The sequence below is a fragment of the Lissotriton vulgaris genome, unplaced genomic scaffold (genome assembly GCF_964263255.1).
Source record: "Lissotriton vulgaris unplaced genomic scaffold, aLisVul1.2 SCAFFOLD_700, whole genome shotgun sequence".
Taxonomy (NCBI): domain Eukaryota; kingdom Metazoa; phylum Chordata; class Amphibia; order Caudata; family Salamandridae; genus Lissotriton; species Lissotriton vulgaris.
The window spans coordinates 768136-786843 of record NW_028243225.1 but is presented as its reverse complement, the minus strand read 5'-3'; the positions used below and the strand labels follow the sequence as shown (position 1 = coordinate 786843).

Here is an 18708-nt window from a genome sequence, read left to right as displayed (position 1 = left end):
CGATTTGTAATATGCCCTCTTAGAAAAGCTTTGAGGGATTCCCACACTAAACTTATTTCCGCAGAGTCCAGGTTTATTGCCAGGAAGTTTGACACTTCTTCTGCCAACAGGTCGGTCTCCACCTGATGTAAAAGTAAAGTCCGATCAAAAGACCATGACGAAAAATGTTTTTGTTGCGTGAGTGTCAGAGAGAACATTATCGCTGAATGATCTGAGAGGTGTGAGGGTAGGTACCGTAGCCCCTTCACCGTCTCTTGAATACTGTAACTAAAGAGAGCATAATCGATCCTTGACCCATGTTTGTACTTGAGGTTCCTATATGAAACCCCAAGAGCATTCCCAGCCCTATCTCTCCATACATCTGCCAACCCCAGAGACGACATTATGGACAGCATAACCTGTCTTGATTTAGATGATACCAGTGCTCTGGAGTTTGGGGGCTTATCAAGCTTGGGGTTCAGGACGATATTGAAGTCCCCCACCCATATGATAGGATGATTCAATGTAACTAATGCCCCTTGGATTTTTTGGAGGTAGGATGGGTCGTCCTGGTTTGGACCGTAATACCCTACGAGTGTATAATGTTGACCATCTAACGTTATTTTGCAAACCAGCCACCTGCCACTAAGATCTTCCTCATAAGCCAAAATTTGTGCTTTTGCCGATTTTTTAAACAGAATGAGAATCCCACGAATATTGGCGGACTGATTTGTACAAATAAATAAATCAACCCACTTCTGTGTTTTCAGTATAATTTCTACTTCCTGTTTGAGCAGGTGTGTCTCCTGTAACACTATTATCTGGGCCGGGGAATCCCTGAGGTATTGTAAAATTCTATGTCTCCTCCCCTTCACTCGCAGCCCGTTGATGTTCCAGGATGAAAATGGTATTACAGTCATGTTTTTTCTCCTCTTCTAAGCCTACCCGACTCTTTATATCCCCCTCCCTTTAGCAGAGTTTTTAATCTCTCTCGGGGTGACATTGTGGTATTAGTTGACGTCAATTGATATTGTTTGTGAGCGAGCTTAAGAGTGTGATTGTAAAAAAGAAAATGGATACAGGTATCTGAAGTTTTTTCAATGCACCCCCCTACCCACCCCCCTTTCCAAGGCCCCCTGCCCTTGGAAAACCCCCCCTCACTTCTCCTGGCGTAGTGGTTTGCCAGGTTTACGTAGGTGTGTTTGGTCTCTAACCCCATCTACCCTCTGTCGGTGGAACTGATTACCTGCTTCTATATTTTTTTTTTTTTAGAAGTGGTGTCCACCGTATCCCCCTTTAAGTAAGAGAAAAGAAAAAGAAACAAAAAAGTGAGAGAGGAAGGGGTTTTTATTAATTTTGTATCTCTTTTTTTTTTAATGCTTAAAGTGTATTAAATTATGGTTTGTGTTTTCCCTCTATAACCTTATATCTTCCCTTTAGATTTTTTTTTTTTTTTTAACTTTTATTATTCACCCTTACATTTGTGCTACATTTTTATGTTTTTGAGATTTTTACTCATTATTTCCTTTAAAGGCTAGTACTTCACCCCCGCTGAATGACTATGAGGTATATTTCTATTCCTAAAGCTTCGTTCTCCCTACATGTTCAGAGATGGAGATAATTAACTCATCTGCTTCCCTGGGGGAGCGAATGTTGTACATCTTGTTGTTGTACATTAATTTTAGAAAGGCAGGAAACCTCATTTGTACCGTTGCCCCCACTGCCCTGAACTTGTCCATTCTTTGCCCTAACTCCCACTGCCTTTCTAAGGTGACCTTTGAAAAATCTGACCGCACCTCAAATGAAAAGTCCGGAGCTTTTAATGGTTTGGCCTTCAGGGCAAGATTGAGAATTTTCTCTTTCAGGGAGTATGTCAGGAAATTCATAAGAATTTTCCTTGGCTTCACTCTCCCAGAGTTAAGGCAAAAAGGGTCCCTATGGATTCTCTGAATGTCTTTGGACAACTCTTCCTCAGTTTCTTCTAAGTTGAGGGCGCCTTTTAATAGAGATACTACGTAAGTCTTAAGGTACCCCCCTTCCTTTGCTTCAGGAACCTTTAAGATTCGTAAGTTGTTTCTTCTAGAGAAGTTCTCCAAAGATTCGACCCTTTCCCTCAACTCGTCCCCCTCTTTCCTTAGGGACTGGATCCTGACTTGTGCTGTCTCCAAATTAGCTTTTAGCTCCCTTACCGATCCCTCTAGTGTCTCTGTTCTCTCCGAGAGCCCGTCTACTTTTCGCTCCAGAATGTCGCAGGCTGTCCTGATCTCGCTCTGATTTTGTTTGGATTCTGCAAAACCCAACTTTATCTCTTGTCTCATGACAGTTAACAACTCCTCTAGGGTAGCCCCTCCTTGCTCTCCTTGCTCCCCTCCCAACTCCTTCTCCTTCTCTTTCTCCTTTTCCGTGTATCTTAAACTCCCCTCTTCTCCGCCGCTAGTACCCCTTTCAACCACCTCACCAGAGGCCTCTATTGGTGACGTAGTTACCTCAGGCACATGTAATTGTGCAGGTACTTCTAGCGTGGCTCCCTCTGGACCCCTCAACTCTGCCATCTTCTGTGTGGAAATTTCAGGGGCTTGTCTTACAAGGCTGTCTGGGCTGTGGGTGACCTTTAGGACCTGAGGCAACACCTTAAAAAAGGTACGTAGCGAGGGAGTTATTTTCGAGACTGGAGCCTTCTTGTCTTTCCCCCTTGCCTGTATGTTAAAAACAGGGGCTTGGTAATCTCCCTGTCCAGGCACCCCCGAGTTTCCCTGTATAACCGCTTGTTTCCCCAGTGATACTTTTGGCTGCCCCTTCTCCTAAACCGCCACTTTTGTCGCTCGGATCATTCAGCTCTAGGGAACCCACACACTGTCCCTTACACCCTGGGCTAGCTCCCTTACTCTTTCCTTTACCACCCTTTTTCTTCAAGGCTTCTTTCTTCTTGCTATAACTAGCGGCTGATTTCGGACCCTGTTTGCTGTCAAAAATCGGGGCTGCTTTTAACCCACCGCCAGCCTCTAAATTAGCAGTCCAACCCTCCTCCTTACTTTCACTGTAGGTGTTGTCTTTATCTTGGTCCTTGCCTGCTGTTTTGAACCTGAGGGCAGACTCCTCGTGTAATGCAGCCGCTTTCAGTCTCAGCTTTCTAGCAGCCGTCTTCACGGCTTCGAGCTCTTCATTTCCTGACTGGGTGACTGGACATGTGGTTACTGTGGTCGGCGGGTGGGCTTTCACACAACCTTCAGTGCCCCCTCCAAATCTGAAGCAACCTCGGGCCGCCACCCGACGTCCTCGCCGCAGCTCCACGGCTGCTCAGAACCACTGCTGCAAGGTGGTGGGAGGGGCGGGCAACGCCTGGGCTGGAGCCGCGGTTACACACATCCGCGACCGATCCTCCCCTGCTATCTTCGAGTGGGAGTCGGTCAGAAAATGAGCGCTTACCGGTCAGCAACAAAAAATGAGGAGGAATAGGCAAACTGCCAGTTGCGCCAGGACACGAACACACAGAAAGACTCTGAGTGCAGGTATTATTGCGTCTCGATCAGTCTGCGGGAGTAGAGACCATCACCTGCGTGCGAGCCGCTCTAACTCGCGGCCGCCATGTTTCCCCCCAGATTACAGTATTTATTCACATCTTGTGTATTGTTTTATTTGATTCAGATTATGGAATGATAAGGGCATACACACAATTAGGAGAGATTAATAAGAGTCCTTAATCACAAAGGTTTCAGTCAGAGGCACCAAGACAATCTCTTCGCCTTACTAAAATATTAACAAAAAAACTTGTTCCCTTTCTCCTTTGTTCTTTCCTCAGAGACTACAGTTAAATTATCTGCTCCTCATTGTTTTGAATTTTTTTTTATTGTAATGCCTATATATTTTTTTTCTACTAAGGAACTGATCAGCCATGGTGAATAAATGTAGTTTATTACAAAGGTTTCCTGGTTAGGCTATTGGCAAGTCAAACCTGGAAATGCCACAATTCTCAAGCAACCACTGATTTTTTTCACCCAAGGTCTTTTCTTTTTTTTTATAGACATTATGATATGCAGTTTGCTTTAGAATTCTCACACAGTTTTGCACAAAAGACGTGGGAGGGCGGGTCTTTTTCCCTCAAAGTAGCAGTGAGCAATGAACACACTTTCGTAGATCTTTCTCCAACAGTGAATGCACTATGACTTCCATTGTGTTTTCGATTTTTCTTTCTTACTGCGTCATGACTACCTATCCTTCCTTTAAACATAAATGCTCTGAAGATCTTTAAAAAAAACGTAAAACATTGTAAAATATTGTGTCTCAATATAATCTGTAATGTGGTAATGTAATCGCAACAGAGCAGTGCTGTGTTAGAGAGAACATCTTCATAATATTGGTAGCTGTATTGCTAAAATGCCATAATCACATTTAAAGCCAAAATGGTTCAATATTCACAGTGAGGAATTTAATAGAAATAGAAATGTTATTGACCTATGCCAGTCTATTGCGAAGCATGTTTGCTATCTGCATCATTGGCAATAACAGACCCTTCATTTTGGAACAGGAAGACAGCCGATATTTTGTTACTTTTCAGTAAGTATAAATCCATATAAACTAGACTGGTTAATTGTTTTAGTAAGCAGGAACAGAGAGTGTAATCAAAAGATGAGGGACTGCAAGAGGTCACATCTACATAAACTATGACACAGCCTGGTTAGCACAGAGCATAGTGCAATTAGGACTTTGGCTTCGACAGATGGTCTGTCATACGTTCACTGCCAGTTTAAAGAGAAGTTACAAAACACTTATTTGTGAACCGTGACAGGCCCATATAGTGATCAAGGACTGACTGAGGTGGCTGGCCATGTGTTTCTCTAGTGTAAAATTGTGCCAAAGTGATCCTTTGTCATAAATGCACCCCTTTTCAGGCCTGGTTTTCAATTGTAGTGTCCCAGCACTCCAATGAACCAGCACATTATCAAGACAGAGTGAATGAACTTGGCACACATGTGTTCCATCTCCTTAGGCCCACTCTGCATTTGAGGGCTGGGGAGCAGACAACTTCTGTTTATAAAGGTGGGCTCATATTCTAACCACCTTTTACCCCCACAAATTGAATGCACTCAAAACATACACAAACGTGTTCATAATAAATGTGTTTTCATAACATCTTGAAAGGGACATCTTAATGGAAAATTCCACAGGTACAGATTAAAAGCCTTACAGTCCTATAAGTGAAGATGATTACCTCATAATCTGTTGTGATTTGAATGGCACCATCATACGTGCCTTCCAGTTCTTTTGCAATTAACTTGACTCTGAACACAGCATAGTAACCTGAAGTCAGTATTACCTGTAATTGATTAAATGTAATATGTATGAATATTGGAGAAAATGACCAAAACACAAGACATTATAACCACATACAGGAAGATGTTTAAAACTTACAGGTACAAAGTGATAAAATAGTATGTTACTCACCATGAGTAATTACTGTGCTCCTAGTGCTAAAACCCTTCATAAGCATAAACCTACTGAAATGTGCCATGATAGAGCGGAAACAATTAAGTACTTGCTTATGTTATGACTTATTGTTTTGATTCTCTAATTTAAAAAAAAACTAATAAAAAAGTGGAAAATCACAGAAAGGTGAAAAAGGCACAAGCAATGGGCTTCAAGCCTAAGCTTACAACATCAGAAGGTTTGTCCCTCTTTCATGTTTCTTTCTCCCATAGCTCCTAAAGTCTATTTTCTCTGCTACATAAGACTAAACATTTATTAGTGCCTGGCGGAGATGAAGGGTATGAGGAAGCAAGAGCAAGTACTCAAGTCGCTAAGTACTAAGAGCCTCAAAAGTTCCAGAGAGACTAAATCAAGGAGATTGCCCATGGTACATGGAATACTTTTCCCAGCAGGGAATTACAATGTGGTCGTTACAATGACCGCATTGTACAAGGCATACCAATACTCAGCAAGTAGGAACAATGACTTGCGTAGGGGGCAGAAGGTGTTGGATTTAAAATTTAACACCTTCCCTACTGTTGCACATACTGGAGTTGGAATAGTAAATTATACTATTCCAACATCCAGTGCCCCCCTGCGCAAGTTGTTGTTATGACTTGTGGGGTAATGGTATGCGTTGTTACAATGCAGTTGTTGGAACAACCGCATTATAATTCCCAGCAGGGAAAAAATAGCGAAAACACTAGGTATATTCGGTACATACCAGCAGTCTCAGGCTCCATGACATCCACTTAATGTAGAGGAAGGTGTAAGTAACCAGGAAAATACAGGAAGCCAGGACAGAGAAGGCTGACAAAGACAAGTGTTCGGCTAAAACAGCTGGACTGTGTGGCAAATATTTTCATGGGGACAGAAAAGCCTTTTCCTGAACAGTATCCAGGACTGCTAAAATCAAGTGGGAGTATCAAAGTTGATATATGGGCCAGTAAATAGATAGATAGGCGCACTCCCGGTGGTATGTTGCACATCGGTCTAAGAAGGGTAGGTGGTGCAAATCGGTTAATCCTCCTGAGTGTGAGGATGCTTTTTCGTTTGACTTTAACAAATCCTCTATGTTTTCAGCTATGTTTTGTAGATATTAAGCATAACGAGGAATGAGCTTGTGTAACACGCAGTCACTGAATACACAGTTTTGAGTAAGTTTGCATGATATTCCCCGCTCATAATACGGGTAACAACACACCTCTTGCTTACAGGCGGTCACGGAATACGCAGTTTTGAGTATGTTTGCATGATATTCCCCGCTCGTAACACTGGTGATAACACACCTCGCGCTTACACTCATGCATGGCTTGCACTGTTAAAAGTCATAAAGAACTAAAGATCTTCAATCTGAACACTTATTTATCTCGTTGTCAGGATCCGTTGCCACCTCACGTTTGTTCACCCCGATTCGTTCACCCCATTTTTAATAAAATCCTGCTTGAGATGGAAGACTGTTAATTTCTCTTCTTGCTTGTCAAGTGAACTTTTCACCAAGAACACAGGCAATAGACTTGCATGTAGCACAATTCTATTACCATGTACTTACTTCATATTCACCCTCTCTTTTTCACATAATATACTGCAAGTATAGAAGAAATACTCTATAACTTTCACACCTAGTTTGGCATGTCTGCCTTTGACAGTACTGAGCTCGAGTTTCTTCTTCCTTTTAGAAAATTCCCCTGATGAAGGGCAAAAGCCCAAAATGCATTGGGCACATGAGCATATGTAAAATATTAACATATGTAAGAAAAGTATTGTCACGAATAACTAATGAACGAAACTAATGAAAAATAATCTGATAACTTAATAAAGATATCTGCAAAGAATTTCTGAAGGTTAGAATAGTTGATTTTACAGTCACTATTGAGTGCAAGTTGGAGATGCCCCTCAAGCCTTGAGGACTGAGCTTCAAGTAAATGTCAAAGTTTAGCCAAGAAAGACCATGAGACGTTGATAGAGAACCACACTCAGCAAAATATTGCAGATGAGTTTAAGATGAACCAATATCTGGGATGGATATTCTACCATCATTAGACAATAACATAGGAAGGACAGTCATGGATTCCTATGTATCATAAATGAATCTCAACAAATACCTTCATTATCTTGTTGCATACTCAGTGCACTGACATGAGGCCAAAGGGTAGTACTGTGTTCCGATAGCTCTCTTGTAACCTTGAACTTGAGAAGCCTATGTTAGTAGTGGCTCACTGGAATGTGAAAAGAGGATTCCTGAAATTCCATGAACATCATGCAATCTGGAGGCTCACGCGCCAACAGAACCGGGGCCAGAATTGACATTGATGTATCTTCTTTGGAAAAGAGCTGGTTCATGGAGCCCTAATCCTTTGCTCTTTTCTACAAAAGATGTTCCAAGCACAGCTGCATACTTGTGGCGGTACTGACTCAAGTGCCATTTTAGGAGAAGTACCTGCACTTTTTGAAAAAGAATTTACCCCTGGGAGTAAAATCTATCAATCTGGGATTTGTGAAGCGCGCTACTCACCTGTGAGGGTCTCTAGGCGCTGGAAGGGGGAAGTATGCCATTCGTATCCTGAAAGTATGTATATTCGTTGGGATATTATACAGCATGGATTAGCTGGGGTACAACTGAGTTTTAACGAGAGCCTAGGGTACATTATTAAATATGTTTTCAATTAATGATTCAGAGCACTCACCGGTCCTAAGTCTCTCCACTCCACTTTGGATACAACACTAATAACCTCTTCCTTCCCCCCTACTGTTGATGACTTGTCTTCAGACAGACTGACCATACCAGAGTGGTTGTGAGATTCAAAAGTTTCATTGGGAACATCACAAGGGAAACCTCAATTTTTGAACAATTGACAAATAATGGCCAACTGACAAATATCACACCTCTGCATGGCAGCACCTTCTAGGACCATTCAATAAGTAGGAACCACATTCAATACTGGATCTCTGCTAAATGCAGATATAGGCAAGGGAAGAAGTGACTTGCTTGCAAAAGAGGAAGCAGGAGAAGAAATCAATTCTGTAATGAACATACTTTCTACAGTCCAATATCAATCTTCTCTAACTTTGAGTAATCTATACAGAATCTTCTAGCCCTTTCATCCCAGAGGTTAGCTATTTTCATAAAGCGGATCAACCATTTTATTTTGGAAGTTCTTTTTGTTCTCCTTAACACCGATTGTGACCTGTGGGTCTATGAAAATGTAATCCTTCACTCACAATGAACTCCAAGTTTGTCTGGGAGCCAGAGCGAGTCTCATATCCCACCACCAACAATTTTTTCTTCATTGCTTGGTGGTCCTTCTAACTGGTCTGCTCTTCCGCTGAAGACCGGAAATAGCAAAGTATTACAGCCTCTATGCTAAGACTCATAGTTTGATAGCCACTTAGGTGATAGCTTCTCATTGTTGTGGGCACCCCAATTCCACAACATTAATTTCAGCCCTCTCTCTCTTCTGGACCCTGTCTGCTGTCAGAATGCTCTGAAGACCCATGACCATGGCTTTATCATGCATCTCTGAATTCAGAAACAGTATTGACCTCCTTAATATATTCTCCCTCAGCCAGTGTATCCAGGATTTATGAACGTGGGGCCCTGACCACATAGTACAGTGTCTCAAACTCCTTTTCAAGGTGAGCCATGACATAAACAGCACATTTTTAAAGCCCCCTTGTTATTCACATAACATCCATTCCAGAATGCACCTGGTTCTCTGATATGTATAGGCACCTATCAATACCAACAAATTTCTGCTTATTCCGCCTGACTCTTCCATTAACTTCCTCAAGGGTGGACTCAGTTGAGAAAACCATCAGTCAATACTCCTGACAGAGGAGTCTTTCTCTAATGATAATGGATCTGCTCCCCCCTCCAACCCTTTCCCAAACCCCACCCTCTGTGTAAGGTTAGCAACCCAGTGCTATTTCATAGCACTTTCCTTCCAGAAGTTGTTGAGGTGATGGGGCTCTCCAGGGATGAAGTACACCTTTTCATCCTTCTCTTTGCTTTTACACTCCTTTGGTGGCATACTGTTCAGGGAAAATCAACCTCCAATGTGGCAAACCCTAGACCGCGATCCATTTAGCTCTCTATCACACAACCAAAGTGGGGTGATACCTGGTCTCTACCTTTCTCCAGATCACTCTACCATCACAAAAGACCTCGATTCCAGGTGCTGTAGCTCTCAGTCTATTATTCCATGACCTATGACATGGTGTGCATCAGCCAGCCTACTCCACCATCTGGCATGTAGTGGTCAAACACTAAGGTTTTCTTGCTCTCAATGTTATTGTGCACGCACTTTGGGATACAGTGCCAACTTGTTACAGTTGAGGGGTAGGCCAGTCCCTTAAGATTTTCGGGTTTTCCATGGGTCTATGAGCAGCAGGAATGAAACAGCTCTTGCCCCACAGGATTCTCCACATCCAGATTACAAATTTGCTGACACTTCATCAAAGTGGTTTGATGCTACATAATGCAAATACCTTGTTACTCCATAAACCTTGTTTATTCGACTACAAGTATTGGGAGGTGGGAAAATATATGGCTGATAATTTGATAAGGATGCTTAACTAAGGAGCAGAATGAATAATCAAGAAAAAAGGATGAACCAGGGAGATGCAATGTTTGAGTTGCCTTATTGACCACGATAGTGAAATAATATTTTTTCTGATAAAGCAATAAAAATAAATCTAGAAAGGACACATTAAATAGTGATAGAGTTTGTGGCACCTGACCCATGGACTCTCTTTCTAATAAAATTTGTTAAGAGTACGAAAACGTCCAAAGCCTTTACTGGCAGAGCAATAGCCATAAAGGTGAGTTCTTGAAAAAAACATTTTTCTCTAATTTATTCTTGCAATTTTGATTCTAGTGCCTCGATATTTTGTCTGATTTGTATATTTTTCTGCTCACGAATAATCGCCTTGTCCTCTAAATTGGAGACTCGTTGCTCAGCTTCAGCTAGTCGTTCTGGGACTTTCCCCATTGTATCCTCTATTTGTGACAATCTCATATGCAGAGAGGCAATCTCTTGTGATTGAGTCATACATAGCTTTTTAATCTCTGATAAGATCAGATCAAACATGGCCTTAACCTCATCAACTACTGTTATAGTATCCGGTTGAAGAGATTTAGAAACAGATCACATGTTTGTTGAGGTTTCTTTTGGCCTTCCTAACTGTTGGCCTGAGGTTGGTGCATCTGATGGTATCAATATATTCATTGCTTGATCTACTTGATTTGTAGTATTAGTGGTGTTAACAGTAGTGTTAACAGGTATTGGAGCCATATGGGATTTTGAAAACAGAGGATACTGTTTACAACAAACAGGGGGAGCAAAGTCTCAGCAGTATCAGATGTAACCCTCTTGTGAGCATCCCCCAGCTCCATATTGCGATCGGCATCTCCAGCTCCTCTCAAAGTCCCAGAAGAGCTCATAGCTTGTACATTATAATCTATATTATCACTATCGCTTCTGGCGTCTGCTGCCTGTTGTCTACCTGCTTGAATCAGCTGCTGCACCCTAAGATCCATTCTTTGCAGTGTGTTTCGTAGGGCGCGAGATCTTTCCTGCATCTTCAATAGACCGCCTTTATTACATCCCTCCCGTTGCCCGTGCCTTCTCCCCACCACCAGCCCTCCCACTGTCAGAGCCTTCGCGACCCTCCACCCTCCCTCCCGTTGTCCGTGCCTCCCCACCCCGGCCGTCCTCTCTCCCGTTGTCTGTGATGCCTACCATTTGCAATGCAATAGGTCTCGCGTAAATGTGAGGCCTATTGCATTGCAAATGCTTGTATTGAATTGCTCCCACACCATTTATTGCTTGCTCACCGGCCGGTCTCCTTCCTGTGTCACCGCCCCTGCTGTTTACTGTAAGTCTCCGGTCACCAGGTCAGTGGTGTGAAGTGACTTGCTCCAGCGACGTTTATTGCTTGTATTTTCAGTTCTGCGATCTACTGTTTATCTGCTCTGGGAGCAGGAGACCTATTTGTTTCTTCGGTCTCTCTTCTTGCTGGAGGATTGGGGCTCAGCCCACCATGTCAGAGGGAACGCAGATGGGAATTGAAGAGGGGATGCTTAGGGTAAAATACGTCAGAGCTCATTAAACCACGGATCGTCAAGAGGCCGATAATCAAGCTTGTTGGTACTAACGCTAAGTGCTGTGAGCTTTTTCGTGGTAGAGGTAAATAGTGAGTTTCAAAATGACTCTTAGAGAGCTTTTGGGTGACAGTACTTCAATGTTTATGAATGAGTGGTGTTGTAGCAGTTTTAAACTGTTTGTACCGTTGTAGTGTTGTGGAAAATGAATATTTTTCGTTATTTATGTCCCATTATACACCCTCTCTTTCAAGTCCCGGGCTCACCATGATGGTAACTAGAAAACCTGGGCAAATAAACGTAAGATTGCACACAACGCACTTCTTTCTCTAATCACAACCACACATTCTTATGTCCAAGCCGATTCCGAGAAACGAGCCCCGTTGCATCCACACACTCTTATGGTCAGGCCGATTCTGAGAAATAAGCCCCCGTTTGCCAAGACACAACAACCAATTCCGAGAAACCAGCGCCAGTTTGCTAAGACACGACACCAGACATCCTGTCACGACCAGTTCTCTCTCTCTCTCTCTCTCTTATCTAAGGAACCAGCCTAGGGTTATTTCTCAACACTCTGCTTCTGCCGTGACTTCCTCATGATTATGACACAGTTACACTGCTCCTGCCATAACTTCTCTTTCTCATGATTATGACACAGTTACGCTGCTCCTGTCATGACTTCTGTATGCTCAAGGGAAGCTCCTTCCTCTTTTTTATGTCAAGAATGTATAGATACCATGTTTTCTTTGATTAAAGTAGAGACTATTCCCGAGCCTCTTTAGGTGACGGAGCTCTCACTTAGCTCGAGTTACTGAATAAAGACCCTTGAATTCTAACCACCACGGACTCTGCTCTTCATGCTTGACCTTATTGATATTATAGAAATTCTGATCCAGGTAAATTACTAAAATATTTACCACAGTAAATTGCTGCCCGAACAGGGACTTCCCTTTCTCCCCACACACCGGTGATGCGGAACCAAACCGGTCTCTCCAGATACCGACGGACTTCAAAGTGCACACTGCAGGGTGTTCCTGCATGAACTCCGTGTCAAAGAGGGACCGAGCCGCGGCCTAGCCATCCATACGAGGCGGTGAGGACGACAGCGGAAGTCTCGACACAGAGCCCCAATCTTGTGAAGTTGCCGAGTCCGAGGTCTTCAGAACCCCGACAAGTCCCTGATCAAGAGCGCAGCGTAACTAGTCCAGTGTCCAGATCTTCAAGGTCTTCAAGTTCTCTGCACCTCGGTGAGTACTGCTGGGGGTGTATCAAGACGGGTTCTGATTTTTAGAGCACGGTCAAGATGGGTTCTAGGTTTCTAGAAAACGGTATGTTTGTACTCTGATACTCAGGGTACATCAAGTGTAAGTTTTATTGTTTGTTGACGCAATGCCTTTGTTTTCTAAGTTGTGTAAACTGGGTACCCAGAGGGGGTTACTGGAACAAGATTTACCAGTCCCCCCAAAGGATACTCCTGGTTTCTTCATGTATAAGAAATATGTAATTGGTGCCGTTTTGTACTTAGATCTTTGGGAAGATTACACTCAAGATTTAGAAATTGCGATTAGATGGCCAAAGAGTGGCACATGGGATGTAAATTGTATCATGGCAGTTGAAAAGAAATGTTGGGAAAAGAAAGCAAGACCCTCGATGTTAGAGAGTATAGAATTATGGCGAAAGGAAGCACATCGAAGGGAACAGAAAGAACAAAGGAAAGTAGAGAAAGCAAATAGAATGTCAGAAGAAAGTAAGATGAGAAAGTTACGGGATCAGAATGATTATATTAATTTCGAACAAAGAAAAAGGGAGGTCTCGGCCTCCGTGACGGGTATATATCCCGTCCTTTCACAAAGGACAGAATCCGATGGTAGTCCAGACCCTAGTATTCCCACAGCACCTCCATGTCCTAAAGTTCCTTCCGTATCCGAAGACTTCATTACCACCTATTTAATGGAACCACCTCCTGCTTATACTAATCAAACAACGGTCAGACGGATAGTTACCCAGACGGAACCCATCCCTGATACTTCAGATGGTGCTCTACCTATGTTAGAATGTGAATTCGACCCGACTCCAGGAGAAAGTCCACAAGCAGATGTCTCCTATCGCTTACGGGAAGCTTTAGAAGGCATACGGGAGGTGCCAAATATCACAAATTGCCTAAATAAGATTTACGAAGCTCTCCGAACAGGAGAAAATTTAGAAGTCCTACAAGAGGCTATTAAAAATAGACCTATCGCTCATAAAAAATGTCTCTCACGATATATGATTACCTGTTTTATCCGTATGATCTCAAGTGCTGGAAAAAAGTCTCCCGACGACTTACTTCAGCTAGATCAAGCAGTGATAGCGGGGCATTATAATAAAATAAAAGAAATAGATTTCTTCATCCCTCTCTTTACCAGTAAGGTTTCCGCCTCTCACCAAAAAAGTGCCCCTACCCAGGAGACCGAGAATGGGGGTACAGACGAAGACAGGGAAGAAGGAACTGCTTTTCAAGGGTCAATACGTTTCCGTATCCCTCATTCCCAAAGTAACGACAACTTAAGAATAAGACAAAAAAATTGTCAGCTTCTTCAGATAGATCGTTCCAACTAACACAAGAAGCTTTGGATGATTGGATGGACGACTAATCTCCACTCACCACACAAGAAAAAGAACTTTTAATACTCTATATATGGCCCCGACAGTCGCTCAAATGTTTTTATCGCTCCCCCTGACATCTCAAAGACTAGCCAGTATCTATATGGTTCAACACCTCATTACATTGTATGAAGACACTACCTACCCACCCAAAATGTTACATCCTCTCTTACGAGACTGTCTAGAAGGGAGGTGGGTGACAAGGGGACAAGAATTCCTAAACATTTTCCTAGATCAACGACAACGCTATGTCCAATACCTTTCTAATGTTTATGATTCCAATCCCCCTCAGTATAGCCAAGGTCAATTTCCTCTCCGAGAAGTACATACCGTTGTAGATTCTGCAGGAAAGCTACAACAAGCATTTGTCTACACTCCCCTGACAAAAATAGAGATATTAGAAATGAAGAAAATGGTCCCGTCTCATGAAAAGATCCTACGGGTTTCCATAGGGAACTCAAAGATATCCTTCAAATGGGTTCCTTTACTTATAAGGACCTCAATATTCTCCACAAAGTCCTACTGCCTCAAGGAACATACGACAAATTAAAAGGGAAAGATTGGGAGGTAGAAGGGAAAAAGATAGCATGGACAGCTTCAGAGACAGAAGAAACTACTCGTACTCCTGGACAAGGCTTGGGACCTCAAGTCCTGGAACTCCCTCGCCTTCTCCCGAAAATACTCTCCCAGTTATTGGCCACCAAAAAGGAAGATTGGGATGCTATCTCTGCGTGCAAGCAAAAACCAGATGAGGATATAGGGGACTATTATACAAGATTAGAGAAATGTTTCCTTATCAATAGCGGTCTCTCCTCAGGTGGAGACGCCTATAGTCGGTTGTTTGTTTCACAATTTGTAGAAAATGCCTTACCTCAGATCAAAGATAGGGTATTAAAGGTTGAAAGCACTTGGCAAGCAAGTTCCCCTTCACAAGCACTTCAGATGCTCCAGTACCATCAGAACAGAATTAGAGATGAACAGGAACAGGAGAAAAAGAGGACAAAATATACTAAAATGAAGGTATTGGTAGCACAGACATTCCTCAGACTCATAAGCAACGTCGAGAAACACAAGAAAAGGTTACCTGTAATTATTGCAAAAAGCCTGGCCATTTTGTACATGACTGTCCAGTCTTACAACACAATATTGCTACTGGAAAGACACAGCCTCGCACCTATACCACTCGTCCCTCTGCTCCAACATCAACTCCCCCAGCTGATACTAAATTAGCCACACAACTCTATCAGTATCAAGTGGCATCCTATCCTGAATTCCCTACGATTTCATGAGACAGCTGCGAGGAACACGATAGTTGTCCACTGATCCCGGTCGACCAAAAGGGTCCCTATGTACATGCTAAGCTCCTAGATAAAGAAACAAAATTTCTGATTGACACCGGGGCCAGTAGGACAACAGTACAACACAACGAAGTTCCCAAGGTACCCCTCTCTGGCTCAAATAGTATTTCCTTGGGTTTCTCATGTACACCAGTCATTAACAAAGTTTTTCAACCAGTATCATTTCAGGTTGGCCCTCTTACAGCTTCCACCGTTTTGGTACTTACTAAGTCCTGTCCCGAAAATCTACTTGGCATCAGACATTAAAGGAACTGGGTGCTGTGATATGCTGTTCCCCGGAAGGAATCCGACAATTCCTCTGAGATTTCAAAGGTCATTTTACGACACGAGAGTTAGATGTCAGATTTAGGGACATTTTTTCTACATTATGGGCTATGGATCCAACTGACTTAGGGTTCATGGATATTACACCACACATAGTCACATTGAAGGAAGGTGTTGTCCTACCTTGTGTCCGCCAATACAAGTTACCTCCAGATGCGAAACAAGCCCTTATTCAGATTATCGATGACTTGATACAAAAAGGAGTAGTCAGAGAAGTACCTCCCAACATATGTAATTCACCAGTTCTACCAGTGTGAAAGAAGACAGATGACGGTGCACCACCAGTTTACAGACTTGTGGTAGATTTACGAGAACCCAACAAATGTGCGGTACCACATGGTCTCAGACATCAGTACTCTGCTATCAGCTATAGATCCTGGTGCAACACATTTTACAGTTATTGACCTTAAAATGCTTTCTTCAGTATACCCATTCATCCAGACAGTCAGTATCTATTCGGATTCTCACTGCAAGGTTGTAGTTTCTGTTTCACAAGAGCTCCTCAAGGGTACACAGAAATTCCCAGTATCGACAGTCAGGCACTTAAAAGACAGTTAGATGACATTGTTCTGCCCTCCAAAACGACATTGTTGCAATATGTCGATGACTTACTGATCACTGCACGTTCCGAACCAGAATGCGAACAAGCCTCACGAACTGTCCTAATGTTTCTTGCACAGTATGGCCACAAAGTATCATCCTCTAAATTACAATTGTGTTTACAGCAGGTGGCATACTTAGGACACCTGTTGTCAAAGGAGGGTAGGGCACTCACACCTAAAATAATCCAACTCATTTTTAACATTCCTGTCCCTAAGACACAAAAAGAAGTTCGTGCCTTTATTGGCCTCACTTCCTATTGTAAGCAGTGGATTCCCCAGTTCGCCTATTTGGCCAAACCCCTGATACAATTAAACAACTCCGATTTTGCCACCTCTTCTCCATTGCCATGGACACCTGACCATACCTTTGCTTTTGACACTCTCAAACAAGCATTATGCTCTGCACCTGTCCTAGCTACACCTGATTATGCCAAACCTTTTGTCCTTTTCGTCACGGAACGGGAAGGTACAGCCTTGTCAGTGCTCACACAAACACAGGCCAATAAACATTGTCCCTGTGCTTATTTTTCCAGTACTCTTGATCCTGTTGCACAAGGTCTGCCTGCCTGTTTAAAATCCATTGCAGCTACGGCTCTGGCAATTCGACAAAGTGATTCCATAGTGCTAGGACATCCTCTTGAGGTACAAGTCCCACATGCGGTAGAATTACTTTTGAATAGGACACAGACACAACACTTGACCATAGATCGTATCACAGGTTATGAAGTCACATTATTCCAACCCCACATTATCATCAAACGATGCAATATCCTCAACCCAGCTACACTGCTACCCACTGTTCCAGAAGACAACCAAACTCACGACTGCTTAGAGATAGTCGAACTAGTCACAAAGGCCCGGTCAGACTTTGTAGACGTACCTCTAAGTACACCCAAACACACACACTGTTCGTAGATGGTTCCTGCATGCGCCTCCAAACAGGCGAACTTTCAGCAGCTTATGCTGTCACTACAGAGAATACGGTCCTCCTAGCAGCCAGAATACCCGTGCATTCAGCCCAAGCAGCAGAACTCATAGCCCTTACACAAGCATGTGAATGGTCCAAAGGGAAACGGGTTAACATCTACACCGATTCGCAATATGCGTTCGGGGTAGTCCATAATTTCGGAATTTTGTGGAAAGAGGTTTTCTGACCTCTCATGGAAATAAAATACAACATGGGGATCTTATTCTTCAGCTACTAAAATCAATACACAGACCCACAGAAGTAGCTATACTGGAATGCAAGGCACACACAAAAGTCATGGACTCCATCACCCGAGGTAATGCTCTGACGGATGCCACAGCTAAACACGCTGCTCAGACAGGAACACTGAATACTGAAACTGCCATTAAGACTGTTTATCCAGTTATCGATCCTACCAAAGATGTCGTAGACATCCAAAACCAAGCTACAGAGACCGAAAAGAGAAAATGGGAAGAAGAGGGAGGTTCTCACACAGACCAGGGCTGGGTAACAAAAGATAAGTCCAGATGGTCTCTCCCTGACATAATGGTTCCTGTAATCATAGAAACTGCCCATGGTCCTGCACATCTAGGAGAAAAAGGAATGTTGGACAGCCTAAATTTGGTATGGCATAACAAGCATCTGCGCTCAGCAGCCAAACAAAAAGTACGAACCTGTATGATTTGCTGTCAGTTCAATCCAGGGAAAAGTGTCTCAGTTGAACAAGGAGGGTTCCATCCCCCAAATCACCCCTTTGAAGTCCTCCAAATGGACTACATACAAATTGAGAGATGTCGAGGACATAAGTATGTCCTCGTAGTAGTCTGTACCTTGACCCGATGGACTGAAGCATACCCCGTCCCAGACTACGGTGCCCAAATGACAGCTAAACAATTAGTTAGGGAATCTTTCCCCCCGATACGGGTTGCCAAGAGTTATATACTCTGACAACGGACAACCATTTTCCTCTAAACTAATGGAGGCTGTTTCCTTACTGTTAGGATATACCTGGAAATTCCACTGTGTTCGACACCCCCAAGCAGCAGGCTTAGTCGAACGACATAATCAGACTCTAAAGACCAAACTAGCTAAAATATGTGCTGACAAACAAATAGACTGGGTTACAGCTCTTCCGGTTGCTCTCTTCTACATGCGAATGGTGGCACATTCCCGGACGGGTCTGTCCCCCTTCGAAGTCACATATGGGAGACCTCCGAAAAACTGGGGCGTCCCATCCCCTAGAAAGCTAACCGATATTGATTCAAATGT

At 43.1% G+C, this 18708-nt stretch overlaps 1 protein-coding gene across 1 annotated transcript in view; it reads right to left on the bottom strand.

Annotated features, from left to right (window-relative positions):
- The window catches only part of LOC147668662 (transmembrane protein 131-like), a gene marked incomplete at its 3' end in the record, with an annotated part of 812034 nt that overhangs the window by 138277 nt on the left and 655049 nt on the right, over positions 1–18708 (bottom strand). The window contains exon 18 of the mRNA XM_086948537.1: positions 5189–5293. Within this exon, the coding sequence (XP_086804663.1) occupies positions 5189–5293 (105 nt within the window). The remainder of the gene's footprint in view (positions 1–5188; positions 5294–18708) is intronic.